The sequence below is a fragment of the Nansenia antarctica genome (assembly GCF_963989245.1).
Source record: "Nansenia antarctica genome assembly, chromosome: 2".
Taxonomy (NCBI): Eukaryota; Metazoa; Chordata; class Actinopteri; order Argentiniformes; family Microstomatidae; genus Nansenia; species Nansenia antarctica.
Genome location: NC_137675.1, coordinates 65,531,737 through 65,549,714, shown reverse-complemented (window position 1 = coordinate 65,549,714; position 17,978 = coordinate 65,531,737). Strand labels below are relative to the sequence as shown.

The 17,978-nt window shown below is 44.4% G+C and overlaps 4 protein-coding genes across 4 annotated transcripts; 1 reads left to right on the top strand and 3 right to left on the bottom strand.

Annotated features, from left to right (window-relative positions):
* Window positions 1-1,452: 1,452 nt before the first annotated feature.
* Window positions 1,453-3,042, top strand: LOC308150461 (uncharacterized protein; the record flags this gene model as incomplete). Its single annotated transcript, XM_080523288.1, has 4 exons — window positions 1,453-1,602; window positions 2,452-2,496; window positions 2,660-2,754; window positions 2,964-3,042. The coding sequence occupies 4 exons, from the start codon at window positions 1,453-1,455 to the stop codon at window positions 3,040-3,042; spliced, it is 369 nt and encodes a 122-aa protein (XP_080379414.1).
* Window positions 3,043-3,378: 336 nt separating this feature from the next.
* LOC308151175 (E3 ubiquitin-protein ligase TRIM35-like) lies at window positions 3,379-6,445 on the bottom strand (the record flags this gene model as incomplete). The annotated part of the gene is made up of 6 exons (XM_080523999.1): window positions 3,379-3,938; window positions 4,094-4,212; window positions 4,431-4,453; window positions 4,550-4,780; window positions 5,218-5,313; window positions 5,903-6,445. The coding sequence occupies 6 exons, from the start codon at window positions 6,443-6,445 to the stop codon at window positions 3,379-3,381; spliced, it is 1,572 nt and encodes a 523-aa protein (XP_080380125.1).
* Window positions 6,446-8,010: 1,565 nt separating this feature from the next.
* Window positions 8,011-11,928, bottom strand: gipc1 (GIPC PDZ domain containing family, member 1). The gene is made up of 6 exons (XM_080550637.1): window positions 11,557-11,928; window positions 11,242-11,427; window positions 10,758-10,938; window positions 10,238-10,350; window positions 10,064-10,145; window positions 8,011-9,873 (listed from the first exon to the last, which is right to left on the bottom strand). Exons 1-6 carry the CDS (start codon window positions 11,854-11,856, stop codon window positions 9,722-9,724), a joined length of 1,014 nt encoding a protein of 337 aa, XP_080406763.1. The 5' UTR covers window positions 11,857-11,928; the 3' UTR covers window positions 8,011-9,721.
* Window positions 11,929-14,755: 2,827 nt separating this feature from the next.
* On the bottom strand, window positions 14,756-15,711 carry LOC308150460 (non-structural maintenance of chromosomes element 4 homolog A-like; the record flags this gene model as incomplete). The annotated part of the gene is given in 2 exon segments (XM_080523287.1): window positions 14,756-15,294; window positions 15,297-15,711. Coding segments are annotated over 2 exon segments (954 nt in total).
* Window positions 15,712-17,978: the final 2,267 nt, after the last annotated feature.

Sequence of the window (17,978 nt, the reverse complement as noted above, 5' to 3'; positions counted from 1 at the left end):
GAGCAGGCCGGCGCCTTGCACGGTAGCTTGCCGCCATTGGTGTGTGAATGGGTGAATGAGAGGCCATTGTAAAGCGCTTTGGAAAAAGGCACTATATAAGTCAGTCCATTTACCATTTACACCATATCCTGTATTTGCTGATTAAATTGTTGTAGTGGCTCCAGCCCGCTCTCATCGCTTGCATATCAATAGAGGTGTTCACATTAATCATCTGACACAAGATGTCCAGACCTTCTTTCCCTTTAATATTGCAGAGCAAACCTCTATGAGTCATACTAATAGTGTCATCATGATCATAAAAGCGCTAAATGGCAATTTAGATGTATTTATCTGCAGCCAGCAAATGGACTCAAAGTGACTAAGCGAGCAAGCTAGGTCACAATGAACATGCTCTGATGACTCATATACTGTATACAATCATGTCTGTGTTTCCTAAATCACACTGGCCTGCTGGCCTGTCTTGAAATGACTGTTAGGCACTGAGATGCACCCTCAGATACACACACATTCACATTTACAAACATTCTGTCACCCAGCGATGACTCATTGGATTACTCTTTGCATCTAAATTGCATGCAAGCAAATTCGCACGCACACGCATGCACACACACACACACACACACACACACACACACACACACACACACACTATCATACAGTGTGAGTGTGACTGGCATGGTTAAATAGGTCATATATGCTATAAGCCAAATGTCAAATTGTCTCCAGTGTCCAAGCTGTAGGAAAAGCTCTCATATCTCTTCTCTGATCTGCAGGACAATGTCATTTATCGGCTGCATTCTCAAAGCAGTGTCCTGCTGACCATATCTAGGTCTCGGACCGAGTTTGGCAAAAAAGCCTTCCAGCTGTCTGCTCCTTTGGCCTGGAATGAGCTTCAAAGAGCTTGTCTCACTTAACGTTTTTAAAGCTAGGATAAAAGTTATGGAGGAAAATTAAATGTTTTTGACTGGTAACATTGCTGAAATAATCTTGCCTGCCTTCAATGTGAAACTTGATCTGTCTTTTCTTTTTTAAATGTATTATGTTGTAATGTGTGTCTGTAATTAATACATTATTTATGCTGCTTTCTTGGCCAGGTCTCTCTTGTAAAAGACATTTTTAATCTCAATGAGACTTAACCTGGCTAAATAAAGGTTAAATAAAATAAAATAAAAACCTCCCCCCAAGCTGACTTATTTATTTTTATCATGTATCATCCATTGTTCCCCTGACACACTGGTTTTATCTGCACTTGTGTCTGTGTCCTTACCTAATGTAATAGATGTCAATACCAACCATCTGATATCAACTCTCATCACCCATGTGTACACCCCCCCTCTCTTGGGTGTGTTGTGGTGGGGGTGGCATTCAACACAATCATTTAGAAATGGAACCAGACCGGCCCATAACAGAGACTCACTTCTGGTCACAGGATACACACAGAGACAAAGGGAAATGGCAACTAAAGCTTGTAGTGTTTTGATCACGGGGGCCAACCAAGGCCTGGGTCTGGAGATGGCCAGACAGACAGGGGAAGCACCCCACCCGGTCCGCCAGTTGTTTGCCTGCTGCAGAGATCCAGACGGGCCCAAAGCAGAGGTGAGAGTAAGAGCACAAGGGAGAACAAGGACCCTTTCTAGAACTGTCTGTGTAAGTGATCTGTCCTTCAACATTCACAGGGTTTAACCATGTATCTTTTGTGTTTCAGCGCCTGCAAAACCTGGCTAAGAAGGACCCCAGTGTCATCACCATCATTCATCTGGGTAATGGCTCACTGTCCACTCTTTTGTTTCTTCACGCTCTATCACAAGGACTATTCATTCATTCAATAGCACTTCTGTCAATCTAATGTCCTAACATGTACTTGACTGTTTCATTGCACTGTGTCTGTAAACCCCTAGCGCTATTTGACTTGATGTTAAAATATGACTGCTGGTGATCTTCGCTCTATTAGACACCACAAACAAATATCATCTATGTATACTATGCATATCTTTACTTTGCCCATTTTCTGACTAAATCATGACCAAAACATAATGTGTTTGTTTACCTTAGTCTAAAACTGACAAAAACATGATGGGCCGGTTTCACAGACAAGGCTTAAGCCTAGTCCTGGACTAAATCACACTTTCAATGTAAAATCTCCATTGAAGATGCTTTTTAGTCCAGGATTAGGCTTAAGCCTTGTCTGTGAAACTGGCCCGATGTGTTTGTTAACCTTAGTCTAAACCTGACTAAAATATGATGTGTTTGTTAACCTTAGTCTAAACCTGACTAAAACATGATGGGCCGGTTTCACAGACAAGCTTTAAGACTAATCCTAGACTAAAAAGCATCTTCAATGGAGATTTTACATTGAAAGTGTGATTTAGTCCAGGACTAGGCTTAAGCCTTGTCTGTGAAACCGGCCCTATGTGTTTGTCCTCCATTCTGACCTCCATGGAAAACGGCAAGGAGGCGTATGCCTTGTTCCCAGCAATCTCCTACAGAATCAGTAAGGTAAAGCGACCTTTTCTACCATGACGCAGTACCTCTCCCTATTCAGCCAAATCTTTCTTTCCCTCTTTCTGCAGTCATGGCTATCCCATCACTTCTAATTGTCCTGTATCCCCTCTTCTTTAACACCCTTCTCCTTTCCTGCCCCTCCTTTCCTCCCTCTCAGGCAGGTTTGAATATGCTGACCGTCTGCGCTACAGAAGAGTTCAGGAAGGATGACATCCTGTTTGCCGTCCTGCACCCAGGCTGGGTGCGACATAGGTGGAGAAGAGGTGAGTCTGGGTGTTTCTGCTGACCTCAATTGTATAGAATGGATAAGACAATGTGTATATAACGTACTGTACAAAAGTGGGTTGAGACCCTGTGGGGGACAAAATGTAGTTGGAACATTTTGGGGGGGGAGCTGCTGCTATAGACGGCCTTCTCAGAGCTCATCTCAAGCATGTGTGGTGTGTGTTTGTGACCACCAGGCGGCGATTGACGCTCCAGAGAGTGTGGCAGAGGCAGAGCGTGAGTGTGGACTATGAGGGCAAAGCCATACCGTGGTAAACTCACACAATGCTGAAATCAACTCTTAAGTATGTTATTAACGTACTGGACATCAAATAAACACTATGGACAAGTGATACTGTTCTGGTTTGTTTTATTCTCTGGCACATTTTCTGACATTTTCTCATTTGCTTTTTGGTCATCTCCCACATTGTGTATACTACACATAATAGAATATGGTAAGGAAAATCCGATGTTTGTATGTATCAATGATGTCAAGGGCATTGGTTGTAAGATACAGTCTTAACAAATGTAATACACACACTCATTGAAGCGTTAATGCCTTGGATGTACAGTAAAGTCTCTGACAGATGATGATAGCAGAACCCTGTAACATCACCAGGTGGCGCTGTTCCACACAGCCACTTTAACAGGGCAGATCTTGAGGGGCTCAGAGTTGTTGCCGTTGATGTTAGCCCCGGGGCAGAAAAAGGGGAACATTTTCTCAGTGAAGAAGTCATGGAAGGTGTAGATGGACTTCATGCTGATGGGATCGGAGAAGGTGACCACTCCTAAATCGTAGTCCAGCTGCACCCTGACCTTCTTCAGGCCTTCATCTAGTTCCAGCTTGGTACTGGGCCGGGTCATGGCCATATACTCATCCGCACAGTGGGAGATCGTCCAGAAACCGCCCTCGGGGCAGCCGGAGATACGCCCTTTCCTGTTGACGGACTGCTTGACCACACCCAGCATCCAGTCGTTCTTGTCTCCCACCTCCACCTCCCAGGCATGGCGGCCGGAGGTGAAGCCCTCAGAGCCCAACACAAACACAAAGCGGTCAAACCGGTCAGGGTTGTCTGGAACCGGCTGGGCCTTACCAGTGTTTCTCACACTGGTCAGGTCCTTGTTGAGAGAGAGCCAGGAGTAGGCTGTGTTCGGATCCAGAGTTACAGGGGCTGGAGGAGGGAGAGAAGGTGATGCAAGACGCTAGCCTGACAACATACATACACCTATAAAATACACCTTTTTGTACATACATAATACACCTATAAAAAACCTATAGAAACCTGTCCAAACCAAATGGCCCCCACAGAATAAAGTGAATGCTTACTGTACTCCACCAGCTCCACCATCTTCTCCCAGACCTGGTACTTTAGGGAGCTGACATGTTTGGCCACATTGATCAGCACACCTGACACCTTCTGTGGATCCTGCGGAGTGATCTGAGCTCTGCAATGAAATTCAGTCAGCCAGGGGTCAGTCAGAGTAACTGTCTACAGTTGGGGTTTGAAACATTGGCCGCGTTCGTAAATTCGCTCTGAGAGAGCCGGAGCGTCCACGTGACTGCCTCAATCAAATTACTTGGTCCCTTTATTTGAACCCAGTGTGTGCTCTGGCGAATTTACGAACGCAGCCGTTATATAAGCAGCTGTAGTCAAATTACTAACCTCTTTTTTGTGTTATTGTAGTTCTGAAATAGGAAAAATAAAAATGTCAATACCTTGTACATGTTTGCTTATATCCCTGGGGACGTTGAAAAATGTGAAAACATGCAACGTCTTCTTACCTGAAGGAAAGGGGCATCATCTGAGGCGATCTCATTTTCAACAGCAAAGATGGCTTGAGAGAGAGAAAGAATGTCTCGAGTGATGCTCTCTGTCGTCTTTCTCACCAACTGTTTATTCTCCTCCTCTTCTGCCTGCAGCAGAGCTAACCTGGCTGCCTCCTCCCTCTGAAGAAACCCTCGAAGCTGCTCAAAATCTTCTCTTATCAGTTTCTCTGTTTGTTGCGTCTGGTTCTGGCACAACATGAGAAATGTGTCACTGGACAGATCAAATATTATACACATACGTATATATACATTATATATATATATATATATATATATATATATACTATATTCTAATTTGACATCTACACAATGTCAGACATATTCATATTTAACCTTCAGGCATTGCAAATAATATCTTACACAATAATGATCTGTATATGTTTAATTCATCATGCTGTCAATATCTGCTTGAGGCACATATAGCAAAAAGTGCTCTGAGAGTTCTGCCAACAAACAGTTAAACACAAGCTATGAAATTATACTTCTAATACTTCAGGATTTATTTTGAGTGTTTTCAAAGGCATTCCTTGATGTTTACACGGTAACACTGTGTGGCAATACTACAGTCACTGTTGTGTTGATGACTGCTGATATTCTAGAGTTTCTAACACATTTGTTGATACCTTGATATGCACAGTTGTGTCATCACACTCCTGCTTGGCTTCATAGAGGCGACGTAGGCCCTTCTTTAGAGGGCTCACCTCTTTCTTCAACTCCTCCTAAGGGCGAAAGAAAAAAGAGAGAGAGAGAAGAAAGGTCTATAGAGCTGTGGCATCTAAGAGTGTCTTGACACTCAAGCTCAAGCGAAGCCATCTGGCATACATCAATGGCTCTGGCACCCTCCATAAATGAAACTGTTGTGAAATATGGCACATCAATGGCAACCGGTCACCAGTGTATTGCAAGTACTCCTGCTTCCCTTCACTGATGTTTGACGTGGTAAACTGCTTCTAGACTGCACTGTACAGAATATTTGATACAGTACAGGTTAAAAAGAAAAATCTGAGGTCAGGCTGATATAATCCCCAATCAGAATAATATGTGACAGTAGCTGGTGAAACCAGGAACAAGTCGGCAGCCGACAGACCGTTCTGACTTATACTAACTAGTTAGTGGAGAGTAGTGGGGATTACTCACTGAATCCATTGCATTGCAATGTTTTGGCTTGACTAGCGAGTGTGTCATTGATTTTCAACAACATTGACATTTATATCAACTTTTCTGAACAAAAGTACAAAACTTTTGATTAGGTGGCAACTTGTTCCCGGTTTCACCAGCTGCCGTCACAAATATAAACAAGAGACTAACCTTGAGATCATGAGCTCCCTCATCCAGTGGACACACTCTGTGTCCCTGATGTCTCTTGGATGTGTGACACACACAGCAGAGCAACTCAGAATCGTCCTGGCAGAAGAGCTTGAGATCCTCCCCGTGTGTGAGGCACTTCACCGCCTCAGGCGCGACCATGTCCTCTCCTCCCCTGCCTGCACCTATGCCCGCTGAGCCCTGGCTCTGCCCTCGCTCTCTTTTGAAGGTGTCAGCCACATTCTTCAGGGCCACGCTGACCATGGGCTCTGCCAGAGAGCACTTAGTCCTGCACACAGGACATTCGCGCCTGGCCTTCTTCTTGTTCCAGCACTGCTGTAGACAGTCCCGGCAGAAACTGTGGGTGCATTTGAGAGACACCGGGTCCCGGAAGACCTCACAGCACACAGGGCACGACAGCTCGTCCTCCAGCATAGAGGCAGAGCGTGAGGACACTGCTCTGGGACGCAGGGACATGACCACTTTGGGGTTCAGCAGGAAGGAGAGTTTCCCAGGCTGGGAGGAAGCCCTTGGACGCAACGCCATGACTGGTACCTGTAGACTGACAGTAGCCTATCGCAGTGTCTTCCTTTTCAGTGGCGATGTCTTTCACCAGCACTGGAGAAGCCCCAGTATCTTGAGGACAATGTTCTCCCGGCTTTGTCTCCACTCTCCTACATGCAAGTGCAGAGACGCTGAACTGATAAGGCAGCACAGTGTGGACACCGTACATGAAAGATGGAAAGCTGTAGGTGACACAGACCTCTTGAAGAACAGGTCTGGCTCTATCTCTAGTGAATAAAGACAATGTCGCCATCCCTTTTCTTAACCCCTTGCACCTGCCCACAACACAATTCCAAGAACCCTCTACTTAGACACACCCACTCCAGGTCCAGCTGATCTGATTGTCCCTGTTGGAGAGACAGAAGAAGACAGGGCATCATGCTTTGGTAAAGTCTGGATCAATGAGACACGTCTGAGGCCTGTTTGCAGTAAACATGGTTGTTTTGGGTATGCAGGCTGTTTAAAGGTTGACCATGTCAGGAACAATAATGGTATGGGAATCTGAGCATCTCATTAGTAAATCGGTAAAAACATCAAAAACGTCACAGCCAGATGATTGTTTTGCCGATAGGCTTAATATAACTGTAATGGAAAGCCGAATTACAGCCTTAGCAGTGACCCTCTGAAGTAGACACGCCATATAAGATTACGATACCATGGTATATTACATTACCTCTGAAGCCCTACCACTGAGGGTAGAGGTGAGTGATTTGCTGTCCAGTTTAAACTCATGTATTTTTCAAGAGGTGACAACGTGGATGAGAGCGTGCACAAACACACACATGCACAGGTGGTGCATTGCAAATGCTTGTGGTACACACTGCAGGAGGTCATGTGTATTGTTTCTTTAAGTAAATGTTTCTGATAGCAGTTGGAGGCAAACAATCGACCTATGCAAAATACCAGCTGACTAAGGTGTCACGCCTTAGTCAGGCTTAGTCAGGTTGTTTACTGTTAACACTAAACACCAGGATAACTATCCACAGATTTGACCTCTTATTTCATACTCTTTGCTCTTCAAGCTATCTGGGGCAACAACATGGTAGCACCAATAACATCAGAGACATGTCTGTTCAACAGTCAGAGGCGGGTTTCAAATAATGACCGAAAGGAAGGGACATGGGAGACTCATTTCATACTCGTTCTCATTATACAATTGTGACGGCAGCTGGTGAAAGGGGGAACAATCAGCAACCGACCAAATGTTGGGACTTTTATCAATGACACTCACTAGTCATGCCAAAATATTGCAATGGATTCGGTGAGTAATCCCCACTACTACCTAGTTAACTATAACACTACTTTACATTAATAGCAGGCTCACAAAACAAGATTAGCTTGCAAGCAACTAGCAAGTGTGTCATTGATTTTCAACAATGTTGATATTTATTTAAAATTTTCTGGGGAAAAAAGTCTGAACATTTGGATTGGTAGCCTACTTGTTCCCCCTTTCACCCGCTGCCGTCACAATTAGACATTGAAAATGTGTAATGGAAAGCCTTCAAAAACAATCAGTATTACAGTGTCTACTCAGTCTTTTGTGACAGTGACCATTTAATTATAATTCAACAGCATTTAAGACAATGACATGACAATGACAAAAACAACCAAACCTTTACTACAAAAATATGTTCATACACATAGAATATTGAAAAGAAACACCAAAAATGGTTATGGAAAATAATATTTTGTATGACTATGCTGAGTAGTTTTATGTCTTAAGACTTAGCCTAGACCTAGATTGCATTGTTTCCTTATATTCAACTATAAGCTACTCACAGTAAAAATGACTTAGTGAGAGTAGTTTGGTTTGATAAGATGATCTTTCTGCTCCTGTGTTCAGATCCCTTCAATAATCTTCCAGATCCTTCATTGCATGACTACTAAGTTGTGTATTTGCATAACAGTGTAATTCCAACCTACAACCAGTACTTTCCTTCATTTGTAGACTGACTTATTACATATTTGCATAACTATTTGGTTCCATCATCACAATCCGACCACTTTGGTCCCTAACGAATACACTACTGGAAACGCCGATGCTTTGAGCATGGCAAGAATGTTTATCTACAGACCAGAAGTCAGTTAAAACACCGATGAAATTCCTCACAAGTGACACAACCCACATACCTTTTTAAAAAATCCTGCGAAACATTTCTTTAAAAAAAAGGCTTGAACAGTTCACAAACCAGGGCACCTATGTTTATAGATTTATTTTCTTCTTTAAACTTACAAGAACTTCCAATACTGGAATATCCTTGTGAAAAGTATTAATACTGATTTTCTTAATACTGGAGTCTCCCAAATGTATGGCATAGGGGACCATTCTGTATTGACCTAAACATTGACTGAGATGTGCAGCAAGGCAAGGGCAACTTGTCTCTATTCAATGTGGCTTATTCCCAGCAGCAGAGCCTGTAGTTGACAAGCCACAGAGACGTAGCTGATTTTGTAGTGATAGTGCCTTACAGTATGCATGCATTGTAAACCTTCAGTAGCCAAACACTCCTTCACTTCACCAACACCACATAAAACCCAACAAAACTCACACTGAGGATAAGACCATAAAAGCACATGCTAATAAGACTCCTAATCGATGTCTGTAACAGAGTGGTCCAGAACAGCACTGCACAAGGGCCTGGGAACAAGCAACGTAATACACACTGTGGTGGCTGCTCCAGTGAAGTACAGTGCAGTTTTCTCTTTTACAGCGCAGTGCAACACAGTGCAAAGTGAACAATCACAGTTTGTTTTTACTCAATATCAAAAGGTATGCTTGTGTAAGCCTCGGACCCTCACTTCTCCCATTTGTGCTCAGTATGTTCCATAGAGGCCTACTGGGACAGAGACATGGGGGTTCATGGTCCACAGACAGTCAAGAGGAGTGTCGACAACCATGTTTGTGGTTTCTGGGAAGCCCCGGAAGACATATAAAAGCACTTGCTGCTTGAACGCAATAACCTCAGCTTTGCGTTCAATAGTCTGACGAGGGCGTTTTCAGCCTAATAATACTGTTAAGACAGGTGGGGTCACAAAGCTAGTGATCACTGGGTTCATTTGTCTCTCCCAAAATGTCTCCCAAAGTGTACACTCCATATAAAAGTAGAACTGATTTCTTTCTTCTTTTTTTTTTTCTTTCTTTAACGCATATATGACGATACTGTAGTGACTTCCTAGTAGTGCTGTTTGTTGTGGGTGCCACAGCGCAAAAAAACAAAAACAAAAAACACGTTCTTCTAATCCCTCCGGTTTCCATGGCTACAGCCGGCCGACCTTAGCGTCACCGATGGCGCCCCAGACATCAAACACAAATTCATCCGGAAAGGCAAAGTCTCCAAGTGTCTCATCTAAAGCCTCTGCAAACTCATCAGGGTTCTTTTTGTCCTTCCCCAGCTCCACCATTGTAGCAGCTGGAAGTTGAGGGAGAGAAGTGAGAGAGGTCAACTACCACACAGGAGAGTGTCAACAAACAAATCAAACTTATAGTAGAAAGAACTTCCTAGGAGAATCTCTCTCTCACACACACACACACACACACACACACACACACACACACACACACACACACACACACACACACACACACACACACTTCCTTACCCAGTTCACTGTCTCTGATTCCCATGTAGCTCTCGAGGAGGTCATCCACCTTCTCAATGGCCTTCTCCTCAAATGCGGAGGGCTGGTAAATAAATCCCATGAACATATTTCTGATTTGCAGCAAGGTTAACCATTTCATTGGCTAATAGAAGAAGCGACTGAGATTATACTCACCAGCTCTTCCACGGTGGCAGGACCCTTGGAGCGTAGACGCAGGGTCCCCCTCCCTGTCCCCAGCTGGGTTCCTGAACCTGCCCTGGCACCTCCTGACCTCTGGCTGATCATGTCTACATAGGTGGGCCAACAAACACAGCCAAACACAAATATATCAAAGGAGCACCATGTATTCACAGGAAATCTGTAAAACATCACGGTTGCATAAAAAAAGAATACATATATATGTTACGGCACATGTGGGAATACGGTACATGGGTAAAAACTAGGGTTAGGGTTAGGTGCTAGGGTGACTTGGTACATGCTGGTATGTCTAACTCTTACCCTACCCCTAACCCTAGCACCTAACCCTAGTTTTCCCACATGTACCGTAACATATATATACGCATACATGCATACATTTCCAGAATCTAGTGCTTTTTTTGTACGATTGCTCAATCCTAGGAATAACCAGCAGTGACCATCCATTACGACTTCCACACAGACAGACACTTCACATGCATACAGAGCAAACACACACCAAATGCCTTCAAGGGCTCCACCATCTTCAGGCAGAAGTCCTTCCCCTTAGGGAGTTCCTTCAGCATCTTGGCGACCTCGTAGTGTCGACAGCCGATGAGGCTGTGCCCATTGATGGACTCTATCATGTCCCCCACGTTAATGACCTGGATCTGATGGATGACGCTGCCCTCTCTTATTCTCTGGAAAACACAGACAAAGGGTGAGACATGAGTATGTAATAGAACACAATTATACAGATCAGCAAGTTGATCCACTTCACTTAAATACATCAGGCGAACATCAAAATACAACTTCCTAATGAATCCTAGGCAACTTAACTTTATTATGTTGTACTTAGTCAAGCTACAAGCAAGCTCAGATTGAGGCTCAATGCTTCAAACACTTTTCTTTTGGTTCTAGGTTATTTTTAGCCCTGTGTGATGCGTTTCCTGCCAGCCTCATACAGGGGTGACTAATAACTAATTTCCTACAGTAAAGCCCACCTTGATGAAGGCATAGCCGGCTCCATTATCAGTGATCGTCAACCCCAGCGCATCTTCACCCTTATACACCTCCACCTCCTTCCTCTGGCCTTTGATGTGGGCAAAGATAAAGTCTTCCAGCCCAATCTGACCTCCCAGTAACTTCTCCATGTCCACCTTGTGAGTGTTCAGTGTGCAGAACATAACCTGAGCAGAGAGGAGCATAGATAGAACAGATCAGAGAATGCCCTACTGTGGGTTAGGGTTAGAACTGAGAAAAAATAAATAAACATGTATCTAAGCAAATGGCCAAATGTCAGTTAATCCATCTCTCACCTCTGCTGGTGGGATCCCAAAGGCCTCTCCGATCTTGGCGTAGAGCTCACGCACATTGCTGAAGCCCTCTATGCGTCCTGTGGGGCTGCCGTGGGCAAGCTGGGTGTGGAAGATCAAGCGGGGTCGCAGGCTGGTGGGCGGAGGTGGCAGACCCTCCTGGGTGGCACCTTCCCCTGACCCCACGCCCCCTCCGTCCAGGCCGTCCATCCCCGGGACGTTCAGGCCCGCCCGGATTGGCTCAGCTTCCTCATTCTCCACCAACGGAGATGCCTTCTTCCTTCTGCCCAATCCGAGTGGCATTTTAGTCCTTCTGTTTGCCTGTGCACGTTAACAGAGGGAACAATGTCCTGAGCTGCGGTGGTGGTAGCTGGCCAATGGACTCAGCCCAGGAGCATATGCCTCCGTTGCACCAGCCCTAACACCACTCTGTCTAAAACAGCGACAGTGCTGCTAATCTTCACCACTCAGCAGTTAGTTGACTGGATCGTCAAAACAAAACAAAACAAAAAAGCCGCTTTCCAGCAGCTCCAAGTGTGGTTGCAAGGTACAACGATCAACTGAACTGATGTCAGGCCTGGCAGGAGCTGATGGAGCTTGTTAGACTGAAGAGTGCTCTCTAGTAGCTAGGGTCCTCTGCATCTGTGGAAAGATGATCATAGACGTTTAAACATGTACCTGGCAGTGGGTCGTTTTCTTTAGAGTAGCTAGTCTAGATGTAAAAGATACATTCTTTACTAAACCAAAGACCCATGTGACCTCAGATTTACAGTGGCAACATGAACACTTTTTTTTCCAGAGTGCTGCTATTATGCGGCTAACTAGCGAGCTAAATTAGCCAGCTAGCTAATCATCTTAGATAGCTATTGCTTAGCTAGCCATCCGATGAGTAATCATGTTCTTAGCTAGTTGGATAAGAGGACACCGTCAATTTAATGTGACTCGCCTCTATGTGAAAGCCGCTTGGCTAGCAAGCTACGTTAACTTATTAGCTAGCTGGCTAGCTAGCCGTGTGAAGCTGGGAACATTACCAGAGCTCAGCAAGCTAACTAGCCAATTTGTTGCGAGATGATTCGATATAAATCCAAAGACGTGGAGCAACGAAATGTCTCGCTATTTCTTCATCTAAAACGTTGCGAAAGTGAATTCCATGCAGCATTTGACTGGCAAAATATGGTCAACCTAAACTAAGCCAGGAGGCGTGAAAGGAGGATGATCTCTGAAACGTCTGTGCTCAGCGGGGGTGGGACTTGCATCGAGCTTCTAAAAGTGAAGTTTCAGTGTGTTGTTACTGCCATCTACCGTTCAGTGTGTTGTTACTGCCATCTACCGTTCAGTGTATTGTTACTGCCATCTACCGTTCAGTGTATTGTTACTGCCATCTACCGTTCAGTGTATTGTTACTGCCATCTACCGTTCAGTGTATTGTTACTGCCATCTACCGTTCAGTGTATTGTTACTGCCATCTACCGTTCAGTGTATTGTTACTGCCATCTACAGCTCCTAACACAGAGCACAGGGAAGCGAACTACATCTGCTACTGTCTGTGTGTGGGTCGGGCCAAATCGTTTCTGGATGGGCTCTCTCTAGTCAGCTCTGTCCTCGAGTCGACCTCGAGGGTTGGGAGACAAACACATTATAATATCACACCAATGCATTATTGGTTTCAATCATTGGAACGTTTTTATTTTTATTTTTATTTTATTTTATTTTTTTACAATTCACCACTCAATCCTGGTCAAACTCTCTGTAATACATTATATGATTTCTTGAACCTTCAGATCTCTTTATTTCATCTCATTGCAAACCTGAAAACTATTGTATCGCTGCGGAAGAAATGTGATCTAACAAAGGGCCAAACTAGACCAACGTCCGACGTGAGCCGCATTTTAACGACGCACTTCTGACTGCGAAGCGAGGCTAGTTTGAAGCAGCGTAGTTTTACGCTTCGGGTCTATTTTCCTCGGCAGAGGCGTAGATGCAGAGAAATACGCACATAATATCATATAATACATAATAAATTCATCCCAGTCATCCTAAAACTAAGTAGCACAATTGCAATCTAAGCAGGACAAATGCATCATAATGTTTTCTTCTTTGGGCAACCACCCTGTTTTAGACAGTTGTTCAGTACGCCTAATTTATTAACATGTTCAATTGTATAGGCCCGATTGTATAATTGTCTGTATGTAAGGGTCTCTATGCACAGAGGGAGGTCGACACAGAGGAACAGGTGCAGAATAGGTATTTATTTAAGTCCCGCACAGCTCAGCACCGCAAAATAAAAACAGAAAAGTCTGAAGATTTAGTTTGAAGTATTGCATTAGAAGGGAAAACAAACAAGTATATCTTGCCCAAGCTTAGGACCTAAATCCCCAAAGGTAATCAATGTCATTTATTTACATGTCTACGGGACTGCAGCCTGCCTCATCGTCATCACCACCTGTGTCTCCGCCCTTCTCCGCTCTCCCATTCTGTCTTGATTGATTGATTGAAAACTTTATTAGAAGATTTGCAGAAGTAGGTACATGAAAGTACATATTACATACAAGGTCAACTAAAAGGATAAAAACCCAAGAAAGCCACTGGCTTATTTCAATTGGGGTCCTTGATTTCCCTTGATTTTCTGGCCGTGGATTCTTTTTTTTTTGCTCTTAATGTTTAATAATGTATAAAATAGAAACATTCCTAGGCTTGTTCTAAGAACGAGAACAAGCAGCAGGACTCCAAAAACTGTGTCACTTCCGTATGACATAAACCTAATAATTATCTAATGTAACCTAGCATGCAGGGCTCCGATCCCTACAAACCAGTCTGTGATATAAAGTACACTATTGTGTAACTCAACCTCAATATCAACTGCGCACCATACAAAAAGCACGGTAGGCCTAAACAGCACAACAGTAGGCCTAAATAGAGCTATTGACAGACGGGAGGGCACTTCCCAGAGGACTTCCAGGGATGGGTCAGGGAAATGTAACAACTTAAATCAAATTAAATCAGTGTATATTTATCATAGAAACAGGATACAGATGTAAACGGTACAATGTAATGCTTGAAACGAGCACCCTCTCAAAAGTAGTGGAAATAAAAGAATAATAAACACAATAAGGCAGTAAAATACTAAATACAATCAATAATAACTCATGTGGTATATGCATGTGATGTGGTGAGGCGATTGCAAATTGTCTAGTGCAGGTGTCTAGTTGTCTAGTGCAGGTGTACCCAGATCTGACTGAGCCTGTGTGCTTGGAGCATTGATCAAGGGCTCCGTTATGTCAAAGACGTCAATGAGTTCCCTCCAGCTCTTAGGGCTGATGGAGATGACACACTGCTGTCGGCTGGACGACCCTCCAGCCTCCACCTCCCCTTCCTCCACAGGAGCGATACAAGGCAACTCGTCGTTATCCAGGTACATCCTTGCCAAACCGTCCCTGATCAGAAAAGACGTATGGAAAATGTTCTCCACTGTCCGCGAGAACGAGTTGGGATCAATGACAAACTCATAATATGAGATGGGTGTGGTGGGGTCATCAGCAAAGTAGCTTCGCAAGTATCCCAGAATCCTCTCTACCTCCTTCTCAGTTGCCTCCTGGTGGGATTCTTCGTGTTCCTCCAACTGCATGGGCATGGTCCTCTCGGCGTCCTTGCCAGGCACCTTCCTCTGCCTCTCTCTCCGCTGCCGTGGTGGCGGCGGCTCTGCCAGGAACGAGCCCAGCATGTAGTGGAAGGTCGGGCTGTCTTGAAGCAGCACTCTGCTCTCTTAGCCAATTTCTGCCAGGCGTCAGCGGGTAGGTAGCCGCCGGTTGCGCCATCCTTCTCTTCCTCCTCCTCCTCCTCCAATCGATTCAGCCCCATGAAGGAGAGAAGGTTCTCAGTAAAGGCAGCCGGGTCAAAAGTAGATCCCCCAGCAGGCAGTTGGCTGGCCTTCTCTTTGCCAAGGTCTGCTGCCAGAACGAGGAGCTGGGCATCCAGCACTGCCTCCGGGGCCTGACGAACTTCTTTATAAAGTATGTTGGTCTCCTCCAAAACCTCAGTGAGTTTGTTGTTGTCGAGTTTCAAAATGTCCTCTCGGTTTTGTTGCACTGTGCTGATGAGGACTCGGTACTTGCTCCGGATCTCTCTCCTTCGAGCCGGGTCATCATCATCATCCTTCATACAGTAATTCAGAACACAAACCCCTGGAAATACCTAAAGTACTGACCAAGCGTCAATCTTGTGCCCAGTGTAAAAGGATTATAGAAGTCCAGCACCAGGGGGGGGGGGGCAGATAAGTCTTTGGAGGTGACAAGTCAAGATCGTGCTTGGTATCTGATGTAAACTGATCAGATTTTGCCTGATTATGACAAACACAATTAGTGAGGCGATGTAACTATAAGTTACAATCTTCAAACACGTTGTAGAGGCAACCGTCATTCAATCACGTTATACTACGGTACATTTTCGATCAAAGCATTGACAACCTTAATTCACATCACTAAATGCATTTGTCCTAAAGGAGACCTCTGATACTAGGCACCATCTTGACTTCGGCTGCCTGTTACACCGTCACTTCAGCCCCCCTCTGTTGCTATAGCGCCGGTCGTCCATTGAGCTTGTCGTGCATGAGGTTCAGGGCTCCGCTGGCAAAGTCTCTGAGCACGTTCACAGTCTCTCTCTGGAGCTGCAGGGACTCACGCACAAACTCCTGCTGCGTCTCGGCCAGCTGCTGCACCGACTCAGACAGGAGCTCCAGGGAGCGCGACACCGTCTCCATCAGCACGTTGGTGGCGTGCTGCTCCTGCACAGTCATCAGAAATGACTCCATTCCGAAGATTATGAAGCTACAATTAGAACAAGTCAAAGAGTTCACCTGAGTGTTAATTGTTGACCTCCCCAGTCTCTCGCGCCCCACCAGTATTGCTATTGCGCCCCCTTCTGGGGACGTGTGACGGGGTGTATCTTTTCATGAATCACTCTCAGCTGGATGGCTCACGTTCATTTATTCTGTAGAAAACATACAGTGCATCAATTTGTGGACACGGTTGCAGGGTCATCAGGCTAGATTCCAGTCAGTGTTTTCAGATGAACTGACCATACAGTAGTCACTCATACTACACAAATTATAACAATAATATGAAACAAAAATACAAAATGTGTAGACTACATAAATCCTCACTTGTGTGATCGTATAGTGGTATTTCAACAGTCAAACAATCAATTATATATATATTAACAATAACAATACAACGCATAGAAAAACAGCGCAACTGGAATACACGCATGCACACCACGTGCAACACATGCTGCAACCTGACTGCTAGGTTAGCTGCGAGCGTGGTGCAAACTAGCGAGGTGGAAAACCCAACCTCATACAATACAGTCTACTAACTTTGGCAGAACAACAGACATACAATAGCACAACAATAATAATATTACCTGTAGAAAACATGTACAGTGCATCAATTTGTGGACACGGTTGCAGGGTCATCAGGCTAGATTCTAAAATTATGTTACACACGGACATTCACGTTAGCGCAATCATTGTTAACAACAGAATACTCACATTAACAACTTGTGATATGTTCCAAACTAAAATACTATAAATGGGGAAACTCAAAACAGCTATCTTACTTATCAAACATTCAAATAAAACATAGGTACATTGATAATCTCTCAAACGATATTCGATCTCAGACCCTGTAGAAAACGTGACCTACCCAGTCAGTGTTTTCAGATGAACTGAGCAGGATCACGTTGCGTCCCGCGCTACGATACGATAGTTCTTGTTCATGATTGGACAGCTCAGGGCTTGTGCCCTTTTCTATCCATCGTTTCGCTTGGATGTGGAGGTGTAGATGGAGGGGAGGAGCGGTAGCTGAGCCAATGGTAGATGGAGGGGAGGAGCGGTAGAGGAGCCAATGGCTTCCATAGGAGTTTTTTTTTTTCTTTTTTTTTTCTTGATAGAAGATAGAAGAAGACAACAGGAAAAAGGCCAACATTGCTCAATAGTGCTTATGGGTGGATGCATGGAGGTTATTATCTAGTAAATGAAATAAAAATATAAAATCATAGAATCATATTGTCAGTCAGGATGTTGATGGTTATGGTGGATTGTTTTGCAGGATTATGGAGAGAGGTGTTCCGGTGGTCCATTGTGCTTCTTGAATTAACTGCGTCAGTGATGGATTGTTGATTGCTCGTTGGATATATTTCTGAGTGAGAATGGTGTTTCTTTGTTTGATGGTTTGGAGTCCGGACATGCTGTGAATGTATTGAGTGCTGATGTACATCGGGAGTCTGTATGCCATTTTTATTGCCTTGTTTTGGATGGTTTGGAGTCTGTTGAACTGGTGTTGTGAAGCTGTGGTCCAGGCTGGTGCTGCATATTCGAATAGTGATCTGATGTATGATTGGTAAACTTTGAGGATGATTTCTGGTGATGC